Source organism: Lepidothrix coronata, unplaced genomic scaffold (assembly GCF_001604755.1).
Source record: "Lepidothrix coronata isolate B3197 unplaced genomic scaffold, Lepidothrix_coronata-1.0 Scaffold238, whole genome shotgun sequence".
In the NCBI taxonomy this organism is placed as follows: domain Eukaryota; kingdom Metazoa; phylum Chordata; class Aves; order Passeriformes; family Pipridae; genus Lepidothrix; species Lepidothrix coronata.
In genome coordinates this window covers 744,709-764,475 of record NW_016690418.1, presented here as the reverse complement: position 1 = coordinate 764,475, position 19,767 = coordinate 744,709, and the positions used below count along the sequence as shown (strand labels likewise).

The following is a 19,767-nucleotide window of genomic DNA, read 5'->3' as shown; positions in this document are numbered from 1 at the left end:
AAAAAAAAAAAAAAAAAGGAAAAAATATGCAAGCCTGCCTGCTGCCTTTAGTGAGTGGGAAGTGAGGCTTGTCTTCCCTGCCTGGAGAACTTTGGAGGCAGCTAGACTGAGGCTGGGGTGTGAGGAGGCAGCTGCTCCCTGTGCAGCCCAGGTGGCAGCGGGCAGGGCGGGCACCCGGAGCGCTCCTGTGCCCGGGCAGCTCCGCAGGGCCGGGAATCCGTTGCGAGGAGATTACTCGGGGAGTTGGCTCACTGGGTAGCGAGACAAATGTACTGCTACCTCCAGAAAAAGCACCTGGAGATAGGTATTAAAAATTAATGCCATAAAAGCGAGTGGCCAAGGCGTAATGATTATCCAGCTACATTTTCTCGGTGCAGATTCATGTCCAGGCTGAGCTGTGACATGGAGCAGGGGAGGTTGTTTTCTGTGTCAAGTCGTATCTATTTATTTTCTTCCGAGTTTCGAGAAACCCAGAGAATTTGGAGATTAGTGCCTGAATTACTGTTTGCCATTTGTGACCATTCGGTACTTACTGGTTTTGCTTATTGCACATGCTTCGCAAGGAAAGTTTTGGGGGAATTTCTAATTGCTGTAAGAATATGCATTTGATGCCTGGAAAAGGCATATCCGAAAAGGGAAAAAAATAATAAGGAAACCATTACAAGTTAATCATGGATAATTATACATAGCCAACTGCCCAAGATAGGGGAAATACATGGAAGACTGAGATGCAAGCTCTCAGGACAGGCTGGTAATATTCCCCAAGAAAAATGTGTGTCACCCTTTAGAGTGGAAAGAAGGGTGTTGATTCTTTTACAGCAGCCCCACATTCATTCCAAGAAATAGGAAATTCTTCGCCTCACAACAGTTTTTGGCATCTGCATTATCCCAGTGCTTTTAAGGTGCATTTTCTCCTCTGTGAAAGAGAACTCTTTGTCCTTTTTTTCTCCAAGACCATGGCTTCCCAAGGTAGACACTATTTTGTGCCTGTCACATAGAAAGGGAGTGCAGGTTTGCAGTGCTCACAGACAATTGATTGTCTGCCCTAATGTGTTTCATTTACATGTTTATAACGTCAATAGTGCTGGGGTGTCCACTGTACCATTCATTCCAGCATTCCCACAAGGGTGCAATTGTCTGAATGGCCAAGTCAGACACCTTTTTGATTGCTCTTTAGTTGTCTTTTTAGAGTATAGAGAAAAAGGACAGAAATCTGTGATGCAGAAACACTAGTTGAAAATATTTCAGAATTAAACGTCACCATTAAAGCAGATGTGACCATTAGACAAACAATATATTTTAACTAAGGTTCTGAAGGTGGAAACAAATTTAGAATAGTGGGGCTGGTGAGTGCACACGACATCCAGTCCTGTTCCTTAATTATTTTAGGCTTTAAAAAAATGATTTGTCGTTTTCATTTTCATTTCAGCCACTGTAAATGCATCCACCTCCTAACTCTTTGTATACTTAACTGTAATTTGCGATGTTTTCCCTACATATTTACATATCTCTGTTTATGCCAACAGCGTCAGCTAACCATTGGGAAAGTCTATTGAAAGAATAACTAGGCTGGGAGAAGTATAGACTTTAAAAAAAAATATTAAGACCTAAATATTTCTTCATCAAGCTTTTTTTTTTTTTTTACTGAACAAAACGACAATGCCTAGACTTTCTCTTGCAGCAGTTTAACTTACAGAGCTGTGCACCAACTCCTTACGCCTCCGGTTACCGTCCCCTTGCGCTGCGAGCTTTCAGCAAAGTGTTTCGAGGAGTTTCCAAGTCAATGAAAGATTACTTTTTAAGGTGTGCTGTGCTGTTCTGATATGCCCATACTGTCCTTTATCATCAGAGTTGCGTCTGAGGGAGGCAAGAAACGATTGCTCGTGGTTTGCATCAGAATAAATAAGCCACTCAGGTTATTGGAACTTATACAGAGATACATGTTGTACATGCGTCTGCACCTATGCGTGCCTGTGTTGTATAGAGAGATATGGGGTGTATAGGTGTGCTTAAAAATAACGGTTCACCTTTCAGACTAGATCATTTCCCTCTAAAAAGGATGCTGATCCCAGCAGTTACGTTTAATATAAGTTGACCTGTTCCATCCGTGATCATAAGTGAAAAGAGCACTAAGTCCTGTAGTTTCTGCTCGAGAGGTAAAGCGAGGGAAAACTTTTTTTTCCTTCCCTATATAATTTTTGGTGTAATTTTTAAAAATGCCTGTTTGTGGAGAGATTTTTTTTTCTTCTTTTTTTTTTTTCCTTTTTTTTTATGCCTAACAGAGAAGACACAGTAGATGCACCGTTAGCTGAACCCCTGACACGGCGGTCTTTTGAATGCCTTAGGTATGATTTCACTTTCGCTCACATCAATGCTGACCTGAATGCCTTTCATATCTGATCCGCTGTGTCTCTCCCAGTAAACATCCCCTGAGGGGAGAACAAAGAAAGGAGCTCTTCTTCTTCTTAATCACAATTCAGCCCATTCACCGCCGGCAGGCTACATTTGCATTCTGCAACAGAAAGCCAAGATGAAAAGAAAAAAAAAAGAGAGTGAGAAGAAGGGGGGAAAAAGCAGAAGGGTGGAGGCTGAGTAAAATAACTTAGGTGTTTGTAGCTGTTTGTTGGGCTTCCCCTAGTTACAAGCCTTATATAGATCCTGCTCTACCCAGCCTTGGCTCTTCTGACAGGCAGATAGTGTTACAAGATGGCATGCCTGTACTATTCATGGCCACTCGCTCTAACACTTGAGGTAGAAAGTGTCAGAGAGGGATCAAATTCTACTCTGAGAAGTCTGTTATAGTTAGGGTCAGGTGTGTGTACTCTCAGCTCTTGACTGCTGCCTATTATTTTGTTTTAATTACTATTATTGTTTACTCACCATGACCTTGGGGAGCGGGGGTGGCAGGGGGCGAGGCAGCTTTGGCGGGGCAAAAATCGCCCGCTCTCCAGTTGTAATATCATTTTTTTTCCCCTATTTTTTCTGTTTTGGCGAAGTGTTGGGCTGGGTGTTTTTGCGGCTGGCCGGGCCGGGGGCCGAGGCGGTGGCCGCGGTGGTGGCGGTGGCGGTGGCGGGGGTGTCCCCGGGCTGGCGGCCGGCCCGGGCTGCCCCGACCCGGCGGGGAAAAGCAGCGACTCAGCGAATCCTCGCCGGCACCAGAAAATGCACACGGAGGAGGAGAAGGAGGAGGAGGAGAAGGAGGAGGAAGGCGAGATTTGTGGAAGTTTCTGTAGCCGGGCTCCCTAGTGGGGTTTCGTAGTCACGTTCATGTGCATTTTCCGGCTGTTCCCCCCCTCCCCGTGCCTGTGTGTGTCCCCCCCATATCTGCCTGTTTGTTTGTTCCGCAGAAGCTCTTCTGTGCTTTTAATCAGACAGTTTTCTAGAAAAATAGTGAGGTCTTTGGTCGTAGCCACTTTTTTCTCACCAAGAGAAGGTTTATTTATAACTGGATCCTGCTTACCGAGAAGTATTTAAGCCCTTTCAGGCAGAGCTGTCAAAATTTCCTGTGTTGTTTGCCTCTATTTGCAACACGTAAAAAGTAATATGCAGTTGCTGGTGTTGGAATAACCGAGGTAGTGCAGAAATCTCAAGTGACAAGTTTTCAGCTACACTATCTCCTGCCGACCAAACTGTCATTTTTATTTTTTTTTTCCCAGAAACCACTTTTAAGATTCTAACAGGTTTTTTTTTCCCCCCATCAGCAAATAGATTAAACGTGCTAAAGCAACTTTGAGAGGGAAGAACAGTTTGAACAATGAGGAGCGGGAGGGATGTCTTATTTTCCTGTAGCTGCTATGGCAGATTTCACTCATAAGGAGCACACTAACCGAGATGTTACCAGTTGAACAGAAGCATGTGACACAGATTCCTGATTTTTTCCCAGAAGATTTACAGAATTTACAAAAAGAGATTATCTCTACACCTTCCACCCTCCTAACCACCCCCATGACCCAAGCAATGGAGGATTTAGGCAGATTTACTTCAGTAAACACCTTTGGACACTTGGGGAAAAGTAGGAGTCTGTTTGCAAAAGCAGGCTTTTGTTAAGTGAGGTGCTGGATAATGCTTTACCAAGCAGCTGTGATATTAACCTACCCAGTAATGCTGGAAAAAGCCTTAACTCCTTGTGCACTCCGGGGCCCTGCCCGGCGGAGGCCCTTCAGGTACTGGGCCTGGAGGGGGGAGATTGGGGCATTTGGGGGGACAAGTGAGGAGGTGGCACTGCTGAAGCCACAGCAGCCTCTCAGCCTGACACATCTTTTACTTGGTGGCAGCTGAAGCTTTCGGGGTGAATCCATCAGAGACAGGGCTTGGAAGAGCTGGGAGGCATGGCCAGGAGGGCCTCCTCCAGCAGTGAGGGGTTACCTATGTGTGTGTGCCCACACGCACATGCACACTCTGTATCTACCCCTCAAGATGTGACATATCCCAAACCCTCTCTAGGAACGTTCCCAAGCATTGCTAAGGGAGGAAGGTCAATTCAGGATTCGCACTCGAGCAGCAGAATAGCTGACAAGTTACGCCAGTAAACCTGTACGAGTGGCTTCCCGTGAGCTCCCAGGCTCCAAAGGAAAGCCACCAGCTTTCTGGGAGCTTCTCATCCTCACAAGTGAACTTTTTTGACTTCTTCCTGCTCTTTTCTGAGCCATTAGAAGCAGGAGCTAGTAAGTTAGTTATTTTTGCTGGGCATGAGAATAACTTTCCAGGTGTTTCTTTTTTTAGTTGGAATAAGATTGCTTCATTTGGGGATTTTTGTTGTCAAGGGTTGGGGTTTTTTTTCTTTTTTTTAAGTGTAGGTGTCAATGCTAGAGCAGCCACAAATGTGTGAGAAAGCAAAGGGTATGAGACATGACAGAATTAAAGGTGTTTGCTATGTTGTTACCCGTGTGTCAAGCTGCAACCTCCCTTTGTCACAGCCTCCTGGAGATTTGATAGTGCGGATCCGCTTCCTTTCCAAGTGATACAGCAGTTTCTAACCGGGGGTTTTAATGGTGGTGCAGTCGTTGCTATTGCATTTGCCTCTCCCCAAATGCATTTCAACACCTCCACATCGCACACACCCCATTACTCCCACCTTACACAAGGGTGCTGTGCTCTCGAGCACCAGGACAGCAGCCATAGCATTACAGTCTCTGGCATGGAGCGTCGTTTGGCAGGAATGTCATCTGCCAAATCAGCCCATAATTACGTTTTATGTTATTTGTATGAATGACCAAGCATGCAGTATTCCTTTTGAAATCAAAGGAAGGCTTAAAATGCGTTTTTGAATACTTTCAGACCATGGTCAGGTCACAGTTTGGGAGTTGAATTAAACTGATCTCATTTGTGATCTAATTGAGGTTGGCAACAACCTTAGCAGTAGCAATAACATACAAATACAAATCAAAGAGCAGAATTCAACAAATCAGATCTTTTGCTCGAATCCTGCCTGGGAGTTATTCTCCGACTGCCAACAGAGAAGTTAAACTTTGTCCTGCTTCTCAGCGGCAGTGCGAGCCTTGCATATTTTTCGGGTCTTTGACAGGAAAGTTGGGTCTGAGGGATGGGGACACAAAGGCGAGAAGGGAGCTGGTGCCTCCTCGGACAGGAGTAAAGCACAGCGACTCGTCACGTATGTTTCTCGAGAGCCCAGTGGCAGAAGGCGCAGGAGGCGTAACGGGGGAATATGGTTAGGAAGGGCTGGGAAGAGGAATAGGTCGCTGCAAACAGATTATTCCAAGCGGAAAGTCGAGGCAGCTCCCTATCTTTACATCTATCGCTGCGGATTCCAGGAATGTAATTACCAGCGTGGTTGCGAATTGTTGACAAATTTCCCCGAGTCTGTCGGGAGCGGGTGTTGCGAGCGGCGGGGCTGCAGCCGCGGCAGCGGCCCCGACGTGCGGGAGCCGTGCGGGGCAGCGGGACCGGGGCGGCCCCGGGGCGGAGCGGGGCGGCTCCCCCCAGGACAGGGCGTCCCTGGCTCAGAGCCCCCCCGCCGCAAGCCGGGATGCTGCGGGTCAGGTCCCCCGGGATCCCCCCCTCCTCGGGGCCAGCGGGGACCCCCGCGCCCGCCCCGCAGGTGGGGGGGCACGGCAGGGCACGGACCGGGAGCCGCCGCCCCCGGGGAGCATCAGTCCCCCCTCGGCCCCCCCGGGCCGCGCCGTGCGGAGCGGGGCTGGAGGCGCGACCGCCGCCGCGATGCGCTGGGGCGGGGGAGCGCGGAGCCTCCTCGCCCCCCTTCGCCGGCCCCGGGGCAGAGGTGTGAACCGCCTCTGCGGGGCGGGGGACGGGGCACACACCCCCGCCGCGTCCCGGCACTGCCGAGCGAGCCGCTCCCGGGGCAGAGGTGCGAACCCCTCCCGGGACGCCGCTCCCGGGATGTTGGTCCCCCCTCGCCCCCCTCGGCCCCGGCCGCGCTCCCGCGGCGGCGCAGCCCCGAACTTCGTTCCCAGGAGGGAGGGAGCGGAGGGGAAGCGGCTCGGCGCTGCCTGCGCTCCTCCCGGCTCGGGGTTTCAAGTGTGTCCTCAACTCCCCCCCCTCCCCTCCTCCGGGTCATTATTTTCTTTGACTAAAACCTGTTTACTCGCCTCTTTGTTTTTTGACGTTAAACGAGTTTCCATCTCCTACTCCTGCGGATCTCTAAGAAATAGATAAACCATTATATTTCCCCCTTCCCCCCTCCCGCTCGTATTTTAAAGCAGCGATCCTGACAGCAGTACTATTATTGCACTTTATGTTTTAGTGGATGTTTGCTGTTGCTAGTTACAGCAACACTTATCATAAGACAGCAAGAAAAGAGTAGTCCCTGGTAATTAAAGTAATGAAATATTCATTTACTCTACCTTTTCAGTAGTCTCACAAATTAGGCTGCTACATTTAATGCCTGCACTGCCTCTGTTTTTATTATAATGGCAGCTTTCGCATCTGCAATTAGGACTAATTCTGACAGTTACAATTTCTGAGGGATGGTAAACAGTGAACGAGATGTGCAGCAGTGGTATTACACGTGAAAAGCCCTTGTCTCTTTAACCTTGTTGTTTTTTTTTCTCGCAGAGGTTACCTTTTCCCGATGGTGCAAAATCGACTTGACATAACTGTTCATCAGTTTCAGGGTTTTCCCTGGAGGTATTTGCATCAAATCAGCCCAGTCAAGCTTCAAGTTGAAATTGGCAGCCCAGAAACTGACAGGGTAGGGACTGGGAAAGAGACAGCTAAAGTGCAGGCAGCGAGCTGACAGCAGCGGCGGGCAGGCAGGGGGAGAGGGCTCAGCACCCGGGGCTGCCGCCCCCCGCTCCCCCCGGTCACCCCCGGTCCCCCCCAGTCCCCCCTGAGCTGCGGCGGAGGGGCCAAGCGCTGGAAGCCCGCCCCGGTCCCACGAAGAGGCCGGTTGGAGAGGGGGGTGTATGTCAAAAAAAAAACCCCATAAATTGAGGGGGGGGAAAGCGTTGTGGAAGAGAGAGAAGTGCTGAGCTGAAGTTGCTGTCGCTAACAAGCTTATTTTGCTGCGGTTCTTTGCGGAGCGGTGTCGTGTTTGTGCACTACGACTGTTAAGAGTAGTGACGGAGAAGGTTGTTAATACCAATGAAAACATATTTTGATCAGCTAAAAAAAACCCAACACCCAACCCAGAGAGACGTTCATCTGCAAAGATAATTGCATTAGAATCAAAACAAACAATTCCTTGAGTATGTTATTTCATTTATCCTCTGTCACGAGGAGGGAGGGTGTCTCCAAGTAGAACGATGCGAAAATTAATTTTTAATAGATTATTGGACAAATTGGGATTGTTCCCTGTGACACCCCCCACACATACACCCTGAAAGAATTTTACTTCTTTGAAAATAATTTCAAATCTTATGTAGCATGGAAGGGAGCAGCACGCCAAGGAACAGGCACTACCACCAAGACCCATTCCCTCCTTAAAGGTGAAAAAGAGCAAAACTGTGTTACTTTCCTAAGGAGGCAAGCTGACTATATATATATATATATATTTCTTCCTAAATATATATCTGTAGTCTTTACCAGATGATTAAAAATCCCTCTCACTTTTCCTACCAGACTTGTGCTAAAGTAAGCCTTGCTTTCAAACAGTTTTTCAGCTGTGTGTGTGACAGGCATTGGCTGATCTGCTGATGCCCATTCGACAGGCACTGTTGAGCTAAAGTGGTGTGACGGCACAGTTTTGTTAAGCTGTGAACAAAGGGCTGGAGATGCCTTGCTGGCATCATCCATGTGCATATTGGCCTTGTCACAGTTTTGCTTGATTTAATGCTCTGTTTATTCCTAGATATTAGAACTTAAATTCCAAACAATATGTTTTCATATACTACACACAAACTTTATTTTAAAAGCTTTTGCTCCCCAGAACCACAGATTTGTTTGTCTGCCCAACATCCATGTGGCAAACATTTTGAAACGTAGCTCCCAGAAAAATAGGTGGCCAGTAGCCTCTTAACTGTTATCCAGTGAAAAAATGGGATTTCAGTTTTAAAAAGTCTTAGAAGGGTAAAAGATTTATTTCTTCTTTGATCATTTGTTGAGAGTTGTTATTTATTTCAACAGTGGATTTTCTTATAAGCTCCTAAGGAGAGGTTACCTCGTGTGCAGGCAGGGCCTGCGACGGACTTTTCCAGTGCCATATCATCCCAGCGGTGTTGCTGGGATAAAAGCAGTGTCTTGCAAATACCTGTAAGTATAGTCAGAGGACTACTGGCAGGAAGAAAGACAGCTGGGTTATGGCAGGTTAGTGGAAGGGAGCAGGAAACTGGATTAAGATTAAAATACAAATATATATGTTCATTAGGTGGCCACAACTTTATATCTCAGCAGTTCATCAAGAGAAAACGTGAGCATGTGGAGCTATATTTAGGTTTGGTTCTCTTCTTTTAGAGATGCCTTAGGCTTTATCTGCAGAAAGTTGGGGGTTTTTCTCCCCTTCTTCGTCGCCTTTTTAAACTCTCTTCAGGTTTGCTGCAAGTGTTTGCTCAGAGATTAGTTAGCCAGCTTCCATGGCGGAGGTAGCCCTGGGAGGCAGCTCGTTGCTGGGAGGAATGCTCAGTAGGTCAGGGCATGAAGATAGAAGGAGCTGCCCAACTGAGGCTGGGGATCAGGTATTTTCTTCTTTGTCTCCCATCAGAGACAAAGTGCTTATGGAAAGGTTTGTGGTGAGACATCAAATCCCAGCAGGAGCACAGATGTTCCCACTTTTACAGGCTTACCAGTGAACATTTCAGCTCAAACAAGTTTATGGAATAAAAGATTTATTTATTTTTTCCTTAGTAGATGCAGCATCTTAGTCGGATCGTGTAAAGATTGTATCGCTCCAGCCACTCAGGGTTCTTTGGTCCAGGGCACGGGGCTTTACTCGAGGACTGTGAGTAGGGATGGGAGAGCGGGAAGAAGTGGGAGGAGGGAGCGCTCAGCAAAATGAAAGTATTCCTTCTCCAAACAGTGCAGTCTAGAGCCTAAATCTGAAATTGAATCTGCTGGGCAAAACCTGTACAATTTTTCTACCTGCCCTCAGTCTGCTTCCTTTCAGGGATGACAGTTTTACTAACTGAAATGAATGGGCTCGCTCGCCCCGGTACCTTTTCTCAGTCCGCGTTTACATCGAGTACTTCAAACAGAGAGCTGGGTGATATATGTAGGGGGACAGCTTGCACAGAATAAGCTTTAATGGTTAATTTTTGTATAGCTTTATAAATGAAAGGGACTTAAACCTACTAGCAGTATAGATCACAAGACCTTATGTGGTCTATTCTTCTCTAGATGCACAAGAGATTTACGTGCCTAAGTCCCATAAGAGTTAATGGGAGTTACGCATGTAAATCTCTTCCACAGTGAGATAATAGACCCTTTTATGTATGGATAGCTGGATTCTTACAAAAATCACCTACTGAACAGTAGACTTTATGTCCTGCCCTCTTAACAAATATTTATAAAGCAAGCAGGCCAGCAGATGAGACCAGGAGCCCCCCAGGTTGCCTTCAAACCACACTGACCCCTGTGCCCCCATGAAGGGTAGCAGTGTGGGAGCCAGCCCCAGGTCTGCCTTGTCCCTTTGGTTCTGTGTCCTGTTTTCAGTCCACTGTGGGCGATAGCACAGGTCTGGTGGCAATGGGATCTCACAGAGTCTGTTGCGGTGTCTCACCTCCTGGCAAGTCTTAGTTGTTGGAGACTTCTTGTTCTGTGGATTGCACAGGAGACTGGGAGGGGGAGAGCTGCCACCTCTCTTCTGGGAGTGTCCTCCGCTGGGATAACTGTCAGGGTGCACCCTTCCTGCATCCCTGCACCTCATCTCACCTGTAATGGGAGACTTACAGCCCCAAGGTGGGAGACCCCCAGCAGGACTGTCCTAGGCCGCTGGTAGAGCGTGGTGGTGGCACTGCCTCCCAAAGCCCAGGTGCTGCTAGTGCTGCACATCTGCTCCCTTCCCGCTCTGGTGTGACCTCCCTCCCTGGGAAAGCAAGCAGGCTTTGCCTCCGATGGGTTCGGTCTCGCGCTTCTCCGTGGGGATATATATAACTTGGACGATCTGTATCTGCCAGCCATGAGTCAGATCGAGATCTTTTTCCCCCGTAACGTGTAGCTGGAGATAGCCGGTGCCACAGCACACGCGTGTCAGGAATGATCCCCGGGTTTTATGAACCGCGGCTCTTTTTGCCATCATTGTTTCTTTCCATCACTCGCCTGCTCCTTCCCGATAGCGATCTGAGGGAGTTGGGCGAGATGCAGACTTGCCAGCCCTCAGCTCCCAGGCCTGGCAAAGCATATTCTGAAAAAATAAAAACCCCTCCAACCCTTACGCCGTGAGACTATCAGATTAAATCCAAGGGTTTCTACCAGCGCTGGGATGGGAAAAGCCCATTGTTTGTTGATTATCATATCATCAGCCCCGGCTGATATGAGGATGCTCAAGGAAAACACACTTCGGTTACAGTTGATTTTCAGATTCCAAAATGGTGCTGCAAAGTCTGTGCATGCCTAATTATATTTTATGCTAGGCTGTGCAATACAAAATGTATGCTGCAGCAATCAGTGAGTTAACAGTATCAATCAATTTGTAAACAGATGAAGTCACTCATTCCCAAACTGGTTTTCCAAAAACAATTACTAAATTACAATAGAAAAAAATTGTACAGTTACTGTATTTGTGTGCTGTGTTACAATCAACATACCAGGGAAACAAAACAATTTAATGCAGAAAAATCATCATTCATCTACATTATAATTGCTTCTTTTTCACATCTACAGGGCGGTTAATTAAAATTGTGATTAAATGCGGTCGCGCTGCCTAAGATGTCTTGCCCAAAACAGGTGGTACAGAATTTAAAAGTAAAAAAAATGTAATTAGCATTGGAAATTGAGAAATTGCCTGTAAGAATCAGTGTTAATTTCAGTCAGTGATGAGGTAATTTATAAATGAATGCAGTGGAGGCTGTGCAAATGCACAATTGCCTTCCTGCCTATTCTTAGCATTCTCAGCATGCAGGTGAAAATGTTTTCAAAATATTGAGGTAATTTGAAAATCAGTCCGTGCATTCCGTATCTTTCTTCCTCCCCAGTCGCAGCAAACGCTGAATGAATGCTGCCAGAGATGGCACAATGCATCAGTTCTGCACTTTTTGGGGAGTGATATTCTGTGTGTCGTGGCATCAGCTAGAGTTTAACTAAACGAAATGTTTGGCTAAGATCCTCTACAAAGGCCAAAAATGTCGATTGAAGTCCCCGGTAATCCCGAATGTCTTCAGCTACAGTGTGGGTTTAAATGATGTGGTATCAAAAAAAAGTAACAGCAACCTGCAGTGAGTTGAAATAGTGCAGCAGAGTTACCGCAAAATAAAAGAGATGCTAATATGGCATGGAAATCATAATGATTTCTCATTTAAAATTAATACAGCACACTCGAAAAGCCTCGGTAGTACCGTTGCTTTCAGTAGAAACTCTCTTTTTCAACATGCATTTCAAATTTCAACCCGCAACCATGAAGAATTGTTAACTAGGTTATGCATACAGAGATTTTCCCCGAGATGAACTTTGTTTATCGGTGTTTTGGTGCTTCCTCTAAACTTTCAGCTAGCAAATGAGAAATGCTAATTCCCAACAACAACAAAAAAATACGACCTGCAGATACAAAAAGCTGGAGGCAAACCTGACAACAAACAGATATTAAAGATTTAAAATCTTCTTGACAGTCAAAAAAAAAAAAAAATAAACCAAGGCACACATTGCTGGAACTGACATTTCCATGACTTGAACAGTCCTTGTCCCCCTGCTCGAATCCACAGAGAGCCCCGGCTTAGTTATCCCCCCATACATTTAAAAATAACTCAGACTTATGATAACGTCGATCGCTGGGCTGGAATATGTGGAAGCAGTTGGAGTTTTGGAGCAGGGACATACAGGTGTTGGTATCAGGTTGCTGTAAAACACGTGCACGGTGGCTCTTTAACAGAACATGCTTTAATTAAAGCAAGCTGGTCTTCCTGCAGAAAGCCTGATCTACCCACGTAATTTAACTATTGAAGCCCTTTCTATTAATTTTTCCTTGACATATAATAATGAACTTTTCTTCTGGCTGACACTTGGCTGGTTGTTTGGTTTTTTTTTTTTTCCTTTTGATAAGCCCTGTGCACTTCAGAGGTGATTTCGATGCTATTTAATTTACTCATACAAAAACCCCTGTGAAGGGATTAGGGCCATGAAGGGACAAGGGTAAGGCCACACCATGCTGGTCCGTGTTGGACTGCTGGGATGTTGTGAGGAGGCTGCAGCCCAGCCAGGCAGAGGACAGGGATGGGTCCTGTGGTGGGATGCTGTCCCAGCCCTGGCTCTGTGCTGACTGAGCTGGGGAAGGTGAGTGCAGCATCAAGTGCCACATGCGCTCTCTGGCAAGTCAATTAACCTCACTGTGCTCGTTTTCTGTGTCCATGAGATGGGGAAATACCATCAAACTCATTCACAGGGCTTTTGCAGAGCTTAATATCTCTAAAGCACTCTGCCATTCTCTGGGACTGAGGAAGAGCAAGGATCATTCATTGTTTCGTCAGAGGGCGAGCGGATGCCAAGGAATTTGTCTGAGAAAATTACAAATGTATGTTCCTAATAACCAGATTCTCAGAGTTTATTATACAACCGGTTATTCTAATTTAGAAGATGATATTGCTTTTAACTGCCCCCCCCCAGTTTTCTGCCACTGAATATAAAGAAGGGAATGGTAATCACTGAAGCAATGATGATTATTGACTGAAAGGTATTTTACAATGTGAGTTCCGTTATGTGGAGCTTAGCAAGCAGCTACACTGGTGCATTTGAGCTCCTTATTTTGGTCTAGGGGCTCTAAAAATACACCAAAATACCAGTGAACTGGCATAGGTGCAAATCCTAACCTGACTGCAGTCCATGGGGGTGCCCGGGTGACTTTGGGGGACACAGATCAGCAAAGTCAGGTTTGACGCCTGTGGCTGGTTTTAGTGGAAAACTGTAGGATCAAGCTGGTTTGGAAATTCAGCCCCATCAAACCAAACCTAAGTCTGGGCTTTTTCTTTTCTGTCTTGTGTGAACTCAAAGGAAAGCAGGAGCTCAGGTACTGCTCTATTGCCACAGGCTAGTCCTCAACACCAGCTACATCTTTGGAGTTTTCTGGACCTGTTCCCATGAGGAAAGACCAAATGCCATGAGAAACACAAGCAGGATTTGGCCCCGAACAGGCAGTGCTTACTAGTGGATAAACTGAGCCATGGCCATTGTAGTGGTGGGGAAGTGCAGTGAAGGAAAAGTAGCTTCGCGGATTCCTAAAATAGAAAGTAAGCGTAAATATTTCTACTTTGCATGTCAGATTTCAATCACCTCTCAAAACAACTGAGCTTCTTGATTTAATTACTTACAGCTTGACTTTTTTTTTTGGTTTTTTTTTTTTTTTTTTTTTTTTTTTTGGTGTGTGTGTCTTCGGAAAGAGCCAAATGAAAATTTCCTCTTTGTTTCCCCTTTGGAACTACCAGAGCTTTCCTCGAAATTTAACTCTTCCTCTACCCCAACACCCTCAGCCTTCGTTTTTCTATGCTCGTCTTATCGCTGCTGTCCCATGGCAAGCCCCAAAGCCTGGAACATTTTGTAACGACTATGTGACAAATTGTTAGGCTTTTATTCACGTTGGACATCTTTTGCCAGGATTGCTTGTTGTTTTTTCTGTTTGGCTGTGTCATGGGACCAAAGGTGGCTGCTTTTGTGCAGCATGTCAAATCTGGTTAACATGCAGCCATTTATCTTTAAAATCCACTCCTGCACAATGGCAGGGGTGTATTGGGCCACTTGTATGGGCTGCAAGCATCAAACATATATATATATATATATATAAAATTTTTTCAGTGCCATCCTCTCTCTATGTGTGGATGCACCTCAGGCTGAGGCACTGCGGTGAGCAGGTCATGCAGCAGAGAAGATGTTTCATAATTTTGGGAACCTTTTAGAGACAAATTGTACAGGGCAAGTGTAGTGTAACTGAACTGCTGGTTGCCCAGTGAAGTGTAGAAAATCAGATACAGCACAGCCTGAAAGAATGAAACGAGAATTCATATCTATGTATATACACGGTACTTTATAAACAATTCATATACAGAGAAAAACACATTTATTCCTTTTTTTTCTGCTTATATTTGAGGATTGTGCATGGTGTGTGTGTGTATAAATGTGTTTATGTGCATGGTATATATTCATACAAATAATATGCCACAGGATATGGGAATAGTTGTATGTGTGATGCATTTATATGCATAAGTGGTAGGTTTGCAGGTTAATGCCTCCTTGACTCTCTGTGTGTGTGAGTAAATGAAGGAAAGGTGCTCAGCACGATGAAAAGATGAATAATCCTAGAAATAAAATAAAAAAGCCCCAAACTTTCACAGCAAAGTTCACAGCTTTGGGTGCTTCACACAGAAGCATTTCTGGTGAATATGATTTCCTTACAGATACAGTGATAATTATCAAATAAAGAAGCTGGGAAAGAAATAGGAAAGTTTGATTCACCAGGAAAATGAGGGCTGGCTGATAAGTCTTGGTGCCTTTTTGCAGTTGAAGTATTTGAGATAGAGGGACTCAATGTTTTTTTAATGATTTGCTGTGTTGTGTAATAATTATACATATAGTGCAGTGAGGTTACTTGGAGGAACACTGCACTATGTATGTTTTTTTTTTTCCTTTTTTTCTGAGTAAAGGACCCAGGAGATTGCTTTTCACTTTGAAAACAATCCCTAATATCAGGAAAATGCTCTGTTTGTTTATGCGTACATAATGCAAGTTTGTCCGCCTGGGAACTGCAGCAAATGGGAGAAGTATGCATGGATTTCACAGGTAACAGGATTACGTGGGCACATAATTGATCCATTTGGAGAAAAAAATGACAGTGCTCTAAAGATGCCTAGGCTTTGGAGATGGAGTTTATGAAACAGGCATTTGTAAATTCAAAGGAATCAATATGTCAATTTTATTACATCTCAGGACCAGCTGGGCATTAAAGGAACAGTAGCCTTTTTAAAATTGCAGCTGCGTATTCTTGCATTGTGTACCTTTCTTAAAAGGCTTTGAATCTCAGAAAATGTACTTTTAGCAGCGCTTTGCACCTTTTCAGTGACCGGTTTGCACGGACAAAAAAAAGAAGACACAAAACATTACATTGTGTTAGTTTTCCTCTTAAGCCACGGTTGGTAAAAACTGCCAGGCTTCAATTATACCATGCAAAAATCTTACTAATAAATATACACACGGAAGGAGGCGAATGCCTGTTCCCATCCCAAAGGTCAAAAAAAAATTCGAGGTTTTAACATCGAGGGCTCAGCACATGTTGCAGAGGCAGCATCATAACATGAGACACCTGAAGGCATCCGTTAAAGACTGCACATGAAATATGGTCTGAATCATTGTAAACCAAGGTTTTCTCTTTTTTTCTCACTTGGAGTTCAAACCTTGAGATTATTAAATTTAGTGCAAAGCTTACAGTTTTTTTCCAAGGGACAGCAGTTTTCAGCTGTCCAGATTTGGAAAGGTAACTTTTCACACAAACTTGCAATATGCAGGGTGGAGGGAGATGTTGAATGGAATTTGGGTGGTTGCTGCCTCTGAACTCTCAAGGCTACCCCAAAGAGGCTCTAAAGCCCAAAGATGCATTCTCGAGGAATCAGTAGTTTTTCTTTTGGAGAGTAGGTTAGCCAAGGAGCAACTGTGGCTTTCAAGAATATGTTGCACACTCCTCTACCTGAAAGGCAGTATGAGGAGTCAGTAAAATCCGTGCATGTCTCAAGCTTTCAGTAGATACTGTGTTGTCTTCTCTCCTGGCGATGTTGCTGTGGACCCAGTGGCTACAGCCTACTCTGCAGCTCCAAACTGATTATTAACATTGCCAAAGCAATCACTGATTTGTGTTACCTGGCTCTGGACAGCTCTAGAGGTTCAACACATCTGAAAGTACACTTAAATATATTTGAGTTTTTGAGGATCAATGGCCACTGCTCCCTGAGACTTCTCTGCCTCCTCCTTTATCATGATCCTCTCTGATCTTCTGTAATGTTCCTCCATCTCCTTTTGCACAGTTTCTTTCCTTTTGCACAGTTCCTTTGTCTTTGAGCTCACACTTCTCAGGCCAGCCTGGCTACAGACAAGGTCTCTGTATGGTACCCCAACCTGCTCAGTAATTCTACTTTTTCTTGCTTGTGGATCTCTACTTTCCATAAGGTATGGTTACAGTGTTTCTCCAGGGGTCTGCTAACATTTAACCATGTAAATGTAAATTAGATTATGTGGGGTCCCACCATAAATAGGCTTATTATCATCATAGAACCACAGAATGGTTTGGGTTGGAAAGGACCTTAAAGATCATCTAGTTCTAACCAGCGTATAAAATAGGTAGAGTACTTTATATATACTTATATTCTACTATAGCTCCATCTCCCTTCAGCAGAAGCATGAAGTGAACATGAAAGAATAAAGGGTCAAGTTTTCCCTGAAACAGCATGGAAAAGCAGACACAAACAATACCAACTAGCTAAGCAGTGTATTGTGGTCACAGACTTAGTGTGAATTACAACTTTATTATGCAATTACGTACTTTCAAAGCATTTAAAAAAAATATTCATGTACTAAGGAAGACATGGAAAAAGAGGTTGAGTGTTTTCACAGAAATTTTTGGCGTTGTAGAAAGTACAGATGACCTTCTACCGAGCAGTGATGCTCAGAACTGATGTGAATACACATAAATGGAGTAGAGACAAACTACATAAACCCAATAGATAGAAGCTTACAAAACTTTAGAGGTAAGACTTCCTTTCAGTGTAGCTTTGACTGTGTGCTTGGGTGTGAAAGGTATGATGCTGGATGGGGCTTGGAGTAACCTGGTCTAGTGGAAGGTGTCGCTGTCCAAGGCAGGGTGTTGGAAGTGGATTATCTCCAAGGTCCATTCCAACCCAAACCATTCCTTGATTCTATGTACACACCTTGTTCATCTCAGCGTCTTCCACTAGCAATGAGATGCTGAGACAAGCCTTAGTTGTAACTAAATTAACACTTTGCTAGCTCCACTGCAATCTCCACTCAAAAGGCCATCTTTTTTCATGCTTGCTAGAGGAGACTAAACGGTGGTAAGAAGAGTTGAAGGGACTTGGTCAAGGCCTCCCAGCTGGAGTCAGCTGGAACTAAAAACCTAGAACTCATAAAATCAGAGGTCACATTATGATCCTTGTTACCTCTGCACAATCCGTGGGCAGCCTTTATATTCTGTCCGTTCTCTGGATCCAACTCTGGAAGTAAAACAAGGCTTCCCAACGACAAGGTGGAAAAATGGCAAAGCGAAACCCCGCCATCGACCTGATTGATGGCTCTTCCACCGAGATCATAACAGCTTCTTCGGAGACTTTTACAGTCTCTGTAGAAGCGCGGGAGGCACTGCCAATATCCGCAGATCATTGGCATGATAGACCGTAACGGCTTCTTCAGAGCCGTTCCGGTCTATCGTGTCAATGCGTACTCGGGGAGTCCTCAATGCATGGATCATTGACACGGCACTACATAACGGCTCCTTAGAAGCCATTACCGGGTATCAAGTCAATGCATACTTAGGGAGCCCTTAATGCACGGACCCACGCAAGTTGACTTGCTCTGAATACTAACAATCCTGTGGAAGAGTAGTTACTGCGTGTGGTGTTGAGGGAGGTTATTAATACCTGCCTGCGAGAGCCCCGGCTCGCGCGCCGTGCTCCTGACTCTTCGCGGGAGAGGTACAGCTGCTCCAGAGCCAGAGCGCTGCACGGGAGAGCCCGGAGTCTCTGAACTTTCCCTCCTTCGCTGACATCTTTTTATTTCATAAAATATGTAAAAAGCAGGAACGCTCTCGATTTGAGATTGGAGAGCCACGAGGCAGCCCGAGATGAAACATTTAAGGTTAAAGCCTGGAGAATAAGTGGTTACACTGGGTATGCTGGTAGATCCTTACGCACGGAGCAATAGTTCTATGTATTATACCCCTCTCAACTACTTTGCTGTAGTTATCACATATTCCATATGTTTATGATGATCCTTGAAAGATGCTCGCAAAAAATGACCCTTCTGAAGGAGAAATTGTTAAATATCCCATCATCCAGCAAGGAGTTTGTCTGGATTTGTTGACCTGGTCCCTGGGGAGCATCAGCTGAGACTTTCCAAATCATCACCGCGCCTCTGCTTGAACCCGCAAAGGCGCATCCCCTTCCTTTGGCTTCCCCCAGACAAGACATCCCCGTACCGAGTTAAAAATGCTTCTAGTTTGCTGTTGTTGATATTTTTCTTTTGTGTTCTGCTTACTGACTGACATCTGCTATCATGCTAAGCAGGTGTTCCTGTGTAAACGAACGTGCCCTGTTTGTGTTTCGCCATCCTCGCTACTGCGCACCCAAATGAGCAGCATGATTAAGAATCCTGTAAATTTTTGAAAGGAAACGGATGGCTGCCCTACTAGAACATAATTACACCGTTCCAACATCCGCAGCTCACTGCTGCAGCCGAGTTGGAGAACAGCAGAAATTAATAATATATAATAGCATCATTCTCGTAATTTATAAATGAAATAAAGTAGAGAGGAGATTCTGCTGATATGCATTTTCTTCTTAATTCTACAAGACAAAGTATAGATTAGAATTTTACTGGGGTGAAACCTGGCCAGCAATATCACTAGTTGCAAGTGTAGGGCCTGATTCATGAGAGGGATTTTGCTTAGGGAAAAGAGCTAATATCTTTTATTGGACTAGGGGAAAAAAATGAGTACACAAAGCCCTCTAAAGGCAGCCCCTGATGCAGAGAGGCCAGGAAGCCTCCACAGATCCTCTACCCAGTTTTTAGCTTAATTCACTTGTAGGTATTGCAGGAAGACTTTGCTGCATGGTGCAATTCTTTTTCCCTGACTAAAATAATACAGTATCATAGGTCACCCCCTTGGAGAGAAGAGAGGATTAATCAGCTAAAGATGTTGTCTAATCTCCTGTTTTTGTTGAAAAACAGGGATGTTTTCAAAAACAATATTTTGAGCTCCAGAGATGATCCAAAAGGCACTGTACTGCAAATCCTTACTCAAGTCAAGCCTTGGACTTGGTGCTCTAATCATGCCTCTCAACCCTGCTTAAAAAAAGAGACAGCCTTCTGAAGACAAAGACGTATTATTTGTAAAGACTAGGCTGTATGACTTTTATTTTTTTCCACTGCATGTTAAATGCCTTTTATTTTTCTTCTGTACTTCTCTGGGTGATGGCCCAGCTGATTTCTACTTTTACT

The 19,767-nt window shown here is 45.0% G+C and overlaps 1 protein-coding gene across 3 annotated transcripts in view; it reads left to right on the top strand.

Moving 5' to 3' along the window:
• ZEB2 (zinc finger E-box binding homeobox 2) overlaps positions 1–19,767 on the top strand; it is a 116,764-nt gene that overhangs the window by 6,765 nt on the left and 90,232 nt on the right. Inside the window, exon 1 of one of the 3 annotated variants that reach the window (XM_017834738.1) lies at positions 13,703–13,784. The exons of the other annotated variants lie outside the window; for them this stretch is intronic. Within the exon in view, the coding sequence (XP_017690227.1) occupies positions 13,718–13,784 (67 nt within the window). The 5' untranslated portion in view covers positions 13,703–13,717. Of the gene's footprint in view, positions 1–13,702; positions 13,785–19,767 lie in introns of those variants that run through there. 3 annotated transcript variants of the gene reach the window in all.